This window comes from Protopterus annectens, chromosome 11.part0 (genome assembly GCF_019279795.1).
Source record: "Protopterus annectens isolate FY-2018-M chromosome 11.part0, PAN1.0, whole genome shotgun sequence".
NCBI classification, from domain to species: domain Eukaryota; kingdom Metazoa; phylum Chordata; order Ceratodontiformes; family Protopteridae; genus Protopterus; species Protopterus annectens.
The window spans coordinates 309641588-309656641 of NC_056745.1; the positions used below are offsets into that span (position 1 = coordinate 309641588).

The following is a 15054-nucleotide window of genomic DNA, read 5'->3' on the forward strand; positions in this document are numbered from 1 at the left end:
ATCCATAAACCTTATCTTAGGCCTTCCTCTTTTCATCTTACCTGGCAGCTCCATCCTTAGCATCCTTTTCCCAATATACCCAGCATTCCTCCTCAGCGCATGTCCAAACCAATGCAATCTCGCCTCTCTGACTGTGTCTCCAAACTGTCCAACCTGAGCTGACCCTCTAATATATTGATTCCTAATCCTGTCCATTCTTGTTACACCCAGTGCAAATCTTAACATCTTTAACTCTGCCACTTCCAGCTCTGACTCCTGCCTTTTTGTCAATGCCACCGTCTCCAACCCATATAATATAGCTGGTCTCACTACCCTCTTGTAGATCTTCCCTTTCACTCTTACTGGTACCTGTCTTTCACAAATCACTCCTGACACTCTTCTTCACCCATTCCACCCTGCCTGTACTCTCTTCTTCACCTCTCTTCCACACTCACCATTACTCTAAACTGTTGATCACAAGTACTTAAACTCATCGACCTTCGCCAACTCTACTCCCTGCATCCTCACCATTCCTCTATCCTCCCTCTCATTCACACACACATATTCTATCTTAGTCCTGCTGACCTTCATTCCTCTCCTGTCTAGAGCATAGCTCCACCTCTCCAAGGTCTCCTCAACCTGGTCCCTACTCTCACTACAGATCACAATGTCATCTGCAAAGATCATAGTCCATGGGGCCTCCTGTCTGATCTCATCTGTCAACCTGTCCATCACCATTGCAAATAAGAAAGGGCTCAGAGCTGATCCTTGATGTAATCCCACCTCCACCTTAAACACATCTGCCACTCCCACTGCAGACATCACAACTGTCACACTACCCTTGTACATATCCTGTACCACTCTTACATACTTCTCTGCCACTCCAGACTTCCTCATACAATACCACAACTCCTCTCTAGGCACTCTATTATATGCTTTCTCCAAGTCCACAAACTCCTTCTGACCTTCTCTGTATTTCTCCATCAACACTCTCAGAGCAAACATTGCATCTGTAGTGCTCCTTCCCAGCATGAAACCATACTGCTGATCACTAATCATCACCTCCCTTCTTAACCTACCTTCTACCACTCTTTCCCGTAACTTCAAGCTGTGACTGATCAGTTTTGTCCCTCTGTAGTTACTACAGCTCTGCACATCACCCTTATTTTTAAAAATAGGTACCAAAACACTTTTTCTCCACTTCTCAGGCATTCTCTGACTTTCCAAGATTTCATTAAACAATCTGGTTAGAAACTCCACTGCCATTTCTCCTAAGCACCTCCATGCTTCCACTGGTATGTCATCTGGATGAACAGCCTTTCCATTCTTCATCCTCTTCATAGCTGTCCGTACTTCCTCCTTGCTAATCTGTTTCACTTCCTGATTCACTATCCCCACATCATCCAACCTTTTCTCTCTCTCATTCTCTTCATTCATCAGCCCCTCACGGTGCTCTTTCCATCTGCTCAACACACTCTCCTCGCTCGTTTCATCCATCCAAAATGAAAGGGAAATATTCTGAAAATACAGAAGGCTCAGATTATGCTTCTCAAATCCCCCTGTTCTTCAGATTATGTGTCAGATGTGTTAGACACTCTTTCTTCTAACTCTCCAAATGAGGACATTACTTTTGGTGAGACCATTTATAAGATACTTTACTTATTTGTACCAAATCTCCTTTGCTCCTTGTTACTTTATTACCTATCTAACATATCCTACTCTCTCTCCTCTTCCAACTGCTCTTAACCTCTCAGTGTCTAACTTAATCTTCTCTCATTACAGATCGCTCAAGCCAGTAACCGCGTGTGATTCCCCCAGTCTACAATACTGTGGCCAGACAAGCTCTGCTCTTCTAAAGGACATGCTCCTGGTACTGCCTACCTACCTCTGGCCTAACCTACCTTCACACTACAGAACCTGAGTGCATGTTAAGTACCTTACTCTGCCACATATCACTGTGATTGCCTGGTTTGTTTTGTAGTGGGTACACTAGCGTTTTTAAAGCAGTCTCTTCCCTACAATCTTCTCCCTCATACCAAATTACTTCTCCAGTTCAGTGTACCTTTTCCTATTTTCTCTAATAGTGCATCCCACAGGTTTGCCACTAGATGGCAGCATACCCCACTCATGAATCTCTAGCACCTTATATATATATATATATATATATATATATATATATATATATATATATATATATATATATATACACACACACACACATATATATATATATATATATATATATATATATATATGTATATATATACACATGCATGCACACACACACACACACACACACACACACACACACACACACACACACACACACACACACATAAATACACACTTTCTGCTCTTCTCTCCTGCTGCCCTCTGTGAGTAGATCTCACCATCTGATTTACTCCACCGACCTGCAGTTTGCCCTCTTAGTTTTTTTTGTACTCTACACCGTTTGAAATTTAGCCTTAACTGTAACTTTTGCTTTAAACTTACCTGGACTTGCCAATGGCTCTGACCACTTCAGGTGGCTGTCTCACTGATTGTTATTTGCGGAACTTCTGCTTCCATGCATTCCTCCTTCTTGGCTTTACCTGTTCCGTTCACCCTGCAAGGTCACTCCACTCCCCTACCCTGCTTGCATTTCCCATCCACCCCCACTACCTCTACATTTATAACCGCAAAGCCACTCCCACTCTACATTCAACCTATCATATCTAACCCCTCCCTCTTACCGCTTTCTACTTCCCTCATGCTAGCTAATCATCTCTTCTCCTCAGTGTAATCCCAGTCCCCTCTTCCTCAGCACCTTCTGTGCACTAGCCCTATAGCTATTAACATACTACCTCACCTCCGCAAATTATCAAACACCCTTACTGTAATATAAACTAATCATGCATTCCTTACCTACCAAAACACAACCCATAATTTTCCTTCCTGTCTTCCTCTACCTCTTATACCATCTTACCTTTCTCCCAGATTTCCCTTATCTCCATCCCTCCATACAACCTCTACCCACCTCAAGAAAGAACCCGACTACTCCACCTTCATTTCTCCCCACCTATACCAATCCAACAATCTTTTCCTCTTTAATAGAAAAATTCCTGCAACCTCTAAAAACTCTCACACCCATTACTTTCTCAATCTCCCCTTCATTCCTGAATCATCAGAAATAACAGAACTCATAAGAAAGGAGGTGGAGTAGCCCCACTCTTTTCCTCCTCCCTAACAGTGATACCCTTCTCCAACCCAATACCTCAGTTTTTATAGAGCAGAAATAACCCTGCACCTCCTAAAGATTAAAAATCATAAAAAGATAGTGATAGCTACCCTATACATACCACCAGGTAACAATATCCCCACTTGAGGATATTCTTTATTGGTTCTCCTCTAATATCACTAATGAAATAATTATGCTAGGAGACATTAACATCAACTGGGCTTCCATACACTCAAACGCCACCTCCCATAATATAAACCTATATGGATTCTCTCAATTAATTAACTCTCCCACCAGACCCACTAAAGATAATTCTTCAGGCACTATCCTAGACTGGATATTAGTTTCTCATCCCAACAACATCTCTGACAGTGGCACCTTGCCAGATCCACTTAGTGATCACCTACCTGCCTTCACACTTTACTCTCCTTCTCCCCCACACCTGCAACACAACTGTATCTTAACCCTTACCCTAACTAACTTCAACCCTCAATCCTTCTCCAACTGCCTAAACAAATGAACTGGACCCCCCTAAAAACTCTCTTTCTCGATGACGCTGTCACTTATTTTAATTATACCTTCATCAACACACTAAACAGCTTTGCTCCTCCAAGAACTAAATGAGTCAGATTTAAAATTGCCCCATGCCTTTCCAAAGACACCATAATTCTTATGCATGCCAATAACAAATCTTGGAACCTCCACCAAAAACAAAAAACACCAAACTCTCTAACCAACTACAAACAACTTAGAAATTTAGTTAAAAAACATATTGCCTCAGACTGCAAATCCTATTACACCAAACTACAAAATAACCACAAGTTCAACCCCAAGAAATTTTGGAGTAGCATCACTAACTTCCTTACCCCTGGTAGAAAAGACAACCCTTGCCCTGATCTTAACAGTCCAGACCATACCATAGCCTCCAACTTTAACTCATCCTTCCCTAAAAACTCTTCAATTCCATCTACATCTCCCTCCTCTACCCATCCCCCTCCTTTCTCCCTAAAACCCATCCCTGTTAGCACTATAAAAAAACTTCTTAGTAAATTAAAACCATGCTTTAATGCCACTGACAACTTACCTTCCAACTTTCTCAAGTCAGCTGCTGAGGGCATAGCCCTTCACATCTGTATACTAATTAAGTGCTCTATCCAAGAATCTTATATACTCCTCCGCTGGAAAAAAGCCATCATCATCCCCTGACATAAAGGAGGCAACAACACTGCCATCTCTAACTTTCTCCCAATAGCCATTCTGTCCCCTCTCTCAAAAAATAATTGAAAAGTGCATTCATCTACAACTCTTACCCTGCCTTTTAGACAATCATCTCCTCACCTCTACACAACATGGTTTTAGACCCAACCACAGTACTACCACTGCCCTCCTATCATTCCTTGAGAATATCAACCATGCCCGTGACTCTGGAAACATTGTATCTTCCCTTTTCTTAGACTTATCCAAGGCTTTTGACACCATATCCCATACTCTTCTACTGTCTAAGCTCTCACTTCAATATTTCCTCCACAACAATCAGTTGGTTTTCTAGTTACCTCTCAAATAGGCAATAGGCCATTAAATGGAATAACTGTACCTCCTTCTACCAAGACACCCCCACCGGCATCCCTCAAGGCTCCATAATAGGCCCTTTACTCTTCAGTATCTTCATAAATGACTTCCATCTTTGCATCCCAAATGCTAAACTCATCCAATACTCTGACAACTCTACTATCATTTGCTCTGCCAAATCTCTTCCCACACTGTTACAAGAAACTCAAGCCGCCTTTGATAGCACTGACAGTTGGATGCTAAACAGTCACCTAGCTCTCAGTGCATCCAAACCCAAAATCATGCTATTCACCCCAACTACAAACACCAAAATAGACAAAAAATTCTTCTCTATAATAAGCCTCAGATCTAAATAGTCCCCAGTACCAAGCTTCTAGGAGTCCTTATTGCTGAACAACTGAAGTTTGACATTCACCTTCAGACTAACATTAAGAAAACTCACTAGAAACTTGGCATGCTTTACTGCCCAAATCATTCTCTAACCTCCTCTACATAACTTACCTTCCCTACTACTTACCTCCTCCCTTCTCTCATGTATGGCGCTCCTATTCTTACCAACCTACAAGCCACCCTTAAATCTAAACTGTCATCCTGCTACAATAAAATCTCAAAGTTTGCTACAAGCGCCAAATCTTCCACTCACCAGTGTAACTCCTTACACTCCCAAAACTGGCTAGAGCTTCCCAACTTCCTCTCTTACATTCAACTCTCCACTGTCCATAAACTCATTTACAAACCTTCTCAGTGCCCATCTATCTCTTCCACCTTTACCAGCACCTTCCTGCCCGATCCCTCAGGTCTAACAATCAGAACCTACTTGAAGTGTACAAACCATTGTGCACTCCAGGCCAATCTCTCCTATCTTTTTACCTTGCATAGAAATGGAATTATCTTCCCCCTCATATCTGAACTGCCAAGAACCTCTCAGCATTTAAGACTTTACTCCACTCTTATCTCTCTTCTAAATGGGAGTGCTCCTGTTCCCACCCCTTCTAACCTTTATACCATGCTTGCATTGTCATGGTAACATGCCAACACTATAGGCTATCTCCCACATAATAATCCAATTGCTTAGCAGACCATAAACCTACAAACTTGACATGCCACACAGTCCTCTTATGACATGCCACACAGTCCTATCATTTTCTGTCTTGTAAAATTGTCTGCAATAACTTCTGTTATGATCTATGATGCTATTACTACTGTATGTTTGCAATAACTCCTGCTGATCCATTATGCTATTATTTCTGTATGTTTGCAATAACTTCTGCTGATTGTTATTTTCATAAATATCTTGTATTAACTTTGATGTGATTTATGCTGCTATTATTTGATATGATTTATGCTGCTGTTATTTCTGTATATATGAGACTGAGAACAGTGAAGCAGTAAAGTTTTGTTTTCAGTGTCAATCTAGGGGATCAGTATTACACACACCAGGCAGACTGGTGGGAACAGTCCGCCCTAAATGCAAGCAGAGTAAGGGGGTGCATTAGGTATGGTGAAAGGGACATATGGCCAGGGTACAAGGTGTTGGGGGGGAGCAGTAGATGTTAAAGGTGTGAGACAGTTTTTTTTTTTTTTTTTGCTCATCAAGTTAAAGTTGAGGGGTGCTGGACTGAGGAAGTGCACCTGGAAAAATTTAACCTAGGTACACACTGGTGGAGGTGGATCCAGTATATGTCTGCATGGGATGAAATGGTCAGTGGATCTCCCTGCTTTGCCATGGATTGTCTATGCATTTCACCCATGGCTTTTGCATAATGGCTGAAACAATTACTACCTCCCATAGTATTTTTTTGTAGGGGCTGAGTTCGCATGATGGACTTACCATGACAGCAACTTCAATACAGATAATATCAAAAAAGGACTAGAACCAAAATAACAAAATCTCTGAACTTTGCAATTACTGAAAGATGGTTTGAGTGTATCAGTAACATTCTGTCTCTTGCAAGATATAATGCCTTTTATACATTCGTTCTTCTAGCAACTGTGGTAGAATTTCTGTATTTATTTGGAACCCCTTTATCTGTCATACCAGATTCTGTATAATACAGATTTGGAACTGATTGAAGTTGTAGCTACATGCATAAAATTAAGTATTGTATTATAGCAAAGTATATATCCATATTTATAACCCTTCAGAGCATGAATAAAAGCTTAACTAGTTAGAAAATGTAACAGTCAAACCAAATACCTTTATTATAGGTGACTTCAACAATACACACATAAACTGGCAAATATATGCTGCCAGCATCAGATATGCCCAGTGATTTCTGGACATCACAAATGTCAATACACTTAATTTTATTATCCCCCTATCCATCAGCTGTATTGATTTTTTTCAGTCGTGTCCTATAAATGTTTGCCTAAGTTGTACTACTCCACTTTTTACCCACTTCTTAGTTAATTTTGATCATCTTGCTGGCACTTTCTTCCTGAAGTCCTGCTCTGCTGCCCTAAATAACTTCTCTTCATTCAGGGACTAGTCCAAAATAAATTACTTACCATTTACTGATTATCACAAATGGTATAGCTTCCTAGCAAACCTGCATGAAGCTGCTGCCTACTCCTCTGAACTGTACTCATTCTTGGATAAATGTATCCAGACATTCACACCTGTCCAGCATAAGCATAACTGCAAGTCTAAAACTAAGCCCATAGGGTGGAACTCCCATTAGCAAACTGTATAGGAAAATGAAAATACTTCTGGCCATCTTTAAAAGATGTCAACACCATTATTTTAAAAGGGGTTTAAAAATGGTAAGTCCCTCAAACTTACCATTACAAAATGCAAGGCCAGCTGTGAACTTAAGGTAGCAACTAAATAGAAAGACAACCAGGCAAATTAGGAAGCTTAGAAGTAACAAACAATTTTGTGCTGAACTTACTTCTAATGGTACCTCCATCTCTAACCTCAAGGGCATTGCTAATATTCTTACAGACAAATTATCTTCTAATGTCATCCTACCCACCCTCCCATGTATCCCCTCATACCTCCTCTCCTGAAATCAATTTGGATCAAGTCCTTTTTGCGCTTCCCAAAGTTAAAAATGCGAGTCCCGTGGGTCCTGACAGCATCCTATGATATATACTGCGAAATTAAAGTCCCATCTAGCAAAACTCCTCAATCACTTCTTTAGAATGATTCTCAGCACCAGTTACATCCCCAGTGAACAGCTATTGTGGTATATTTCTATAAAGTTAGCTCCCCCCAACTGACCTTGGCAATAATACACTTATTAGCTTCACTAGTATTATTTGCAAGACTATGAAATGTAGTATAGCTGAACTAATAAACAGTATTGGTGAACTTACATCCCTAGATCCACACCAGTTTGGCTTTGTAAAACTCAAATCATGCCTGATCGATCTGGATGAGTTTTTTACCAAGATTACTGGCTATACAGTCCATGCCTATCTAAACGTTTCAAAGAATTTTGACAAGATTATTGACAAACATCCCCAACTCAACATTAACCCATGCATAGTTTACTGATTAAATAACTGGCTATGTACCAGAACCCATAGTCTTAAGGCCAAGAATATTTGCTCTAGACAGAGAAGCATTACCAACTGTGTTCCACAAAGTGACAACCTGAATATGTTCCTTTTTGGTATGTACTTCTATGGCATAAAAGTTTATTTCACTGCTCTATGGCTAATCAAGTTTGCTGACTATAGCAAAACTGGAAGCAGCTATCAAATGCCATTATACTTGGATTGTCCAACAAGGGTTGTATCAAACAAATGCTTAGTGTGTTAATCATGGGCTTATCCTTAATGCTAAGATATGCAGTATAGTGTCTTTAGATAAAGCCAGTATTACTTCCACTTGCTTTACAGATAATGTTACAATCAAATTTGACACAGTCATCAGGGACTGGATAACTTTGCTGACAACAAACTTTCCTTTGATCACCATGCCTCTCTGTAGTGATTGGGAAATCATTTGCCTTACATAACTTACCCTTTGGGTATTTTCTGAAGGTCAAATAAGTTGTAGTCCCAGTTTATTCCTCCTTATTAAGCCCATCATTTTATACAATGCCTCCTTAGATGTATATACGTCCATAAGCACCTAAACCAACACGAGACACCTGTGTTTCCTCACCAAAGAGAGCTCAGGCCTCAGGGCCTGTTGTTACTCTGATAGATTAAAAACCCTGTCTCTCTATTCTGTTTCATATAGATTCCTGAGGTGTGATCTCTGCTTAGTCTTTCATACTTTGAATGACCCAGCACTCCTTGAATACCTTTACCTAAACAGAACCAGTGGTGAAGCAAACACCTGCTTTAAACACCTAAACCTGTGCTATCACATCAGTGTCACCAAATAACATGGCAGATATCTAACCCAATGTATCCCCTTTTTGTGGAATAAGCTGCTGTTACAAATCAAGCAGAGTACTTACCTAGCAACCTTTAAAACCATTCTGGATGACTGGATATGTGATTACAACATTTTCTAGTGTTATGTGAGCAAGGTCTGCTTAATGGAGGACAATAATAGTCTCTCATCAGTACTGCATGATGTGGCTGAACTTTTTGATGATCTCCTTGGCTGTAAGCATTAGCAACAACCCATGAGCACATGAGTTTATGAGAAAGAATGAAATCCCAATATATTTAAAGCTGGTTGCTAATTTAACTGGAAAAATGCCCAAAGTATTAAAGATAATTACCACATAGATCAAATGAGATACTAAGCCTAATTTACTTTGTATATAGACATTTGAGAGAATTAGTCAATAACTGAAAGAAGGGGACCATGATTTCTATGCTCCTTAGCTTTGACCTCTGCCTCACTTTAGTTCACAGACTTAAAACATGCAGTATTCACATTCTCTAATGTCACAAAACGAGGTCGCCCATTCCTAGGAGACTTGCTCATTTTCCAGAATCATCCCTGCAGCCATCAATCTTTTTTTTCATGTCATTAAAAGCAGCACAGAACCTGCATTCTTTAAATTTTTTTTTAAATACTTTGTCTTTTCAGGTTGCATTTAGAACAGGGATTACATTTGAATTCATCTGGCATCCACCTTTTTCAGCCTGGCCATTGGTATTATTTCTTACAATCGTTACTTTAATTTTTGTCACTGTATAGATCCATTAGTCACTGATATCCCTAGCTCCAAAGTATCTTAAAAGCACTTGTGTAGGAAATGTAATAAGATTATCAGGTTTGGTTGCACTTGTTAGTATCAAGTTTCAGTTCTTTCTGAAAATCTGCTCACTGTAAATAGGACTGTTAATGTGTAATATGAATATTTTTATATTGCTTGTAATTATGATTGGATGATTGTCACTGTTGAAGCGTCACTCGACGCATGTGCAAAAATGGGAAAAGGGGTTGTGGAAGGATGGATGGATGAATGGATGGATGGATGGATGGATGGATGGATGGATGGATGGATGGATTTATATAGAGACAGAATGTTTTACATTTTTATGTAAACATTTGATGCATGTTAATTGCTTTGATGCATTCATTTGGTTGCCACCTGTTTAATCAAAGCCTGTTAGTTAAGCCCTAATGACCAGATAGGAGAGACAGAAACAATGATCTAAGCAAGCATTAATGCCTGACAGGGTGTGTGTTAATGTGTAATTAACGCCTGCCCAGAGGTGTTATGAGCCACGATGCCACAGGCGCTGCTTAGCGAGTGTAAAATAACGGCTCAGTCAGTCTCACTGCTCACTCTGTCTTTCTCTCTCATATACGCACACAGTCTCTTCTGCTTTCCTGCATGCATTCACTCACACATGCAGACAGAAACATAAACACACTCATACACACACACATACACACACATATACGCTTTTTCATAAAGAAAGAAGTGCCAGTGTCAGGAAGAAAACTCTATTTCCCTGGATATGAATGGGAAAGGAAAAGAAAGCTCTGCAGCTTCTATGAAAACATTAGGTCTGGCAATAAAATGTTTAAGCGTGCCTGTCAGATTTAAAGCACATATATCACCACTACTGCACTGCCGCAGAGTGAGGGTGAAAAATATGAAAAGAAACAAAAGCCTGCTGCTGTCCCCATAAATCACATTATTAATGTTGAATCCTAAAAGTCTGCGCATGCTGCTTCATGCTGGCACAAACAACAATAATTACTGAATTTCACCAAGCAGAAGTAATGCTAACCTGTTAGAAATACATGCAGGAAGCAAATAGAGTTTCATAGACCATGCAAAGAAAATCTACAGTCCCTCCCCCCATCTGCACCACACATACCCCAGAACTATCATCTCTCTCTATTTATACAGGGCACCTAAGGCATGCTCATGCTATACAACATGTATATGCACTCTGCGAAATTAACAAAACCACTACATCAGTATAGTAACAGTAGTCACTGTTTAACTGCAAGTGACTCCATCAGCGGGCCATTCAGAACTGATAGTGATAGAGACTGACAGTCTCAGTCATGGGGGGGATGATTCAGTTCCAAGGAAACTGGCGATTAATCAACACATTTTAAAAAGGATCTAGAAATTAAGATGGCATTAACTTAGGTTTTTAGCCACACTTTTTATTTTGATTTTCATTTTTTGTTTTTTTATATTTTACACTCGCTACACAGCAGAAGCACTGAGTGTGAAATAATAACAGCAGTTAGTTTTTTTCTGTCTGAGCTCCATGGTAGCTTGATATGCTGCCATGAAGCGGCAGACTCATTTTTCAGTGGACATTACTTTTATATTAATACCCTGCTGGAGATCGTTCGTTCTCCAATAAGGCTGCAATCTATGGATCGCCCATTCTCTAATCTACATTAGGTTTTAGTGATAAAAGGATTAGCTATATTAGTTAGAGGTTGCAGGGAACACAGAGTCCCTTGGGGACTGCGGAGATCTGTCTCCTGTTTAAAAAAATGGTGTGGTCTTCTGTTTTTTGACTGAATGGGTATTACCAAAATTGGCAGAGATGAGGTAAACTATATTCATCTGTTTTTGGGGTCCTAGGTTATGGCTGAAAAAGATTTTTATACCACTCCACTTGCCTGGCTGGAAATAAATAAACAAATAATTAAGTAATGTATTGAAGATCAAGCTACAGTTAGATGCTTGTACTTTTTTTCTGACCATAGTTCTTCTTTAATAAATGTTATACAACTGTTTCACAAGTCAAAGCAAGGTCATATGCTGCCACTAAATGATTCAGTGGTTTCTTATGAAAACTTTGTTATGTGTAGTCTTTATGGTAACTGTAGTATTTGTGATTTCCTAATTTCTGTTTTTTAGGCCCTTTTCAGAGCTTCTCTTCCACACCCCAGATATGACTGTGACTACGCACAATATGACATTGGTGAAGGTTGTGCTACCACTGAACTTATTCCTGGAATTGATCTATTTTCTGACTGGTACAGAGCTGATATACGTGTTGTGGTAGCAAGTCTCAGTTTTCTGAATCAGGAATTATATGATGCCAAGCAGCACCTCCTTGTAAGTATGGTTCTGCTTCATTGTAAATTTGTTTCTGTTGATGCATGTTCTTTTTTTTTTTTTCTTTCAAAACAAGTTTATTGTTTTAACATATAAGAGAAATATCATAACAATTTTATACAAATAATTAAAAATAGGTATTATTATAATATTCAACAAAACAACTAAAGTATTTACAAAGACATCCACTACAATCAGATCAATTAATTAAACTAAAATACTGTGCTATTGAAATTAGATTTTTTTTAACAAATTTTGTAAATTATCCCATACAATAAAATGTGATGTTTTTCTAGTTGTTCTCATTCTAATTGTGCTTATTTCCATATGACACATTATATTCATAACATTTTTAAATTCATTGAACGAAGGAGGTGTATCTGAAATCCAATTTCTAGTTATTATTTTCCTAGCCACTGCTAGGATAGACCATAACAAGGGAAGCTTAATCTTTTTAACACATTGAGGTACAGGTGTGTTGAATAATATAAGAGACTTAGAAATAATGAAATTATCTGTAAAAAGAGCCTGCAAAAATTCATTAATTGACTTCCAGTATTCTTTCAACTTCATACAGTCATAAAACATATGAGCCCAGTCAGCATTAATTTCTACATTACATCTCTTACTTAGATTATCTTTATTATTAATTTTATTCATCATCAAAGGTGTATAAAAAGATCTATGTAAAAATTTCCATGTATAAAGTCTCCAGACAATGGAAGATGTAGTTCTATAAGCAGATTCCAATATATATTGTTTATCTTGTTGAGTTGGTGGGTCCCCATTAATAGAGGTGAAATAATTCCAGTATGAATCTACATTGTAAAAAGTTTCTTGTCTGATAATTTTATGTATATATGAAAGTTTACCTTTATCAGAAACTTTATGCTGTAAATTTATTATCAAGTAATCAATCAGTTTTGGAATAGATTCTTTAACTGTTATAGACATTAGATCTATTCTATCAATGAGATGTTGTCTAAAGATCTGAACCTCTAACCAGCAAGTTTCTCTTAGATCAAATTCTTGTTTTAAGAAATCTAGATTTTTAACTTTATTATCAGATATCAGCTGATACCAGTACTTTAGATTATTATCTATAGCTAAATGAGCTCCTTCAGAAGTAGATGACATAAGCATACCCTGAGTATAAATTATAGGAATACAATAAAATTCCATTCCCTATACTTAGGGTGCATGAATATAAAGTTACGATAACTAATAATAATATTTAATGGGTAACAGACCATATGTTTAGGTGTAATAGGTGAAGTACAAAATTCCTTTAGCAACCACAACATGGAGTTATTTATAATCATATTTTTATGTGTTAAGGAGATTTTCATGAAGTGCATACTAATTAGCACCCAATAATCTTTCCATTTTGCGACATATGACCGATCTATTAATAAAGTAATAACTTTTATAATAGAAGAGATAATATATAAATTAAAGTCTGGAAAAGAAATACCACCTTGAGACCAGCTATTAGTATGTTTCTTTAATGCAATCCTAGGTCTATTAGGTGCCCATAAGAAATTTAACATTAGTGTATTCAGTTTCTTGATAGTTATTTTTGTAGGTGAAAGTATTATTGATTGTATTAAGTATAAAATCTTGGGGAATATTATCATTTTAATAATTGTAAGTCTCTCCTCCATAGTAAAAACATATTATTCCAGGTATTAAAAAGATTTTGTATATTAAGAAAACAGGTATTATAGTTATTATATATAATAGATTTAATATCTTTAGATAGTATTATACCTAAATAAGTTATCTGACCTGAGTTGGGTACATATTTAGTAAAATCACTAATGAGAGTATTTTTTCGTGTATATATAGGTAGTATTTTAGTTTTTCTTCATTGAATATTAAACCAGAAATACTTTTAAAATTCATCATTTTATCAAATAAAGACTGCATAGAAGAATTAGATCCTGCTGATGTAATTAGAACATCATCTGCAAAAGTTGAATTTTTGATGTTGTATTTTCTTCTATTTCAAAACCCTCTATGTCAGTACTGTTTCTAATCAAATTAGCCCAAGGCTCCATTACTAAAGTGAATAATAGTGGAGAAAGTGGACATCCTTGCTTTGTACCTTTAAGAATGGGTATTTTTGTGAAACATATGTTCCTACCTTAATATAAGCCAGCGTTCCTTTGTATAAATGCTCAATTAAATTTACAAATGCATCAGAGAAATTTGTGCATTTCAGTAAGGTAAACAGATAGTCCCAACTTACTGAATCAAATGCTGAACCTATATCAAGACTAATAAGTGTTAAATCTTTCTTTTTCCTATTTGCAAAATCAATTAATGTTAAAGTTCTTCTTATATTATCAAAAGTATTTCTATTTACAATGAAGCCCGTCTGATCTATGTCTATAATGCCGGGATAATTGTCTTCAATCTATCAGCAAAAATACTCATAAACATTTTATAATCAACATTAAGTAATGAGATGGGTCGATATGAAGAACATCTAGTTGGATCTTTATTAGGTTTTAAAATTGGTGAAATAAATGTATATTGCCAAGATGGGGGGGGGTTATTAACTCAGTTTGGGCCAGAATAAAAACCTTATGTATTAATGAATATGTAGTTTTAGAAAGGATTTTATATATCTCTGGTATAATACCATCATTACCCAGTGCTTTGTTTGATTTAAGCTTATTTATTTGTGTAATAACTTCTGTATATGAAATACTCTTGTCCAATAGTTTAATCTGTTGTTTATTAAGCTTTTTATTCATGTTTGTGGTTATAAACTCCTTTATTTTATCTTTAGGTTCCATGTTAATGTTGTTATGGTTAATCTTGTGA

General features: G+C 37.6%; 1 protein-coding gene across 1 annotated transcript in view; it reads left to right on the forward strand.

Annotated features, from left to right (window-relative positions):
* Positions 1–15054, forward strand: part of CFAP54 (cilia and flagella associated protein 54) — a 2749537-nt gene that overhangs the window by 2210974 nt on the left and 523509 nt on the right. Inside the window, exon 50 of the mRNA XM_044087198.1 lies at positions 12022–12222. Coding sequence (XP_043943133.1) covers positions 12022–12222 — 201 coding nt within the window. The remainder of the gene's footprint in view (positions 1–12021; positions 12223–15054) is intronic.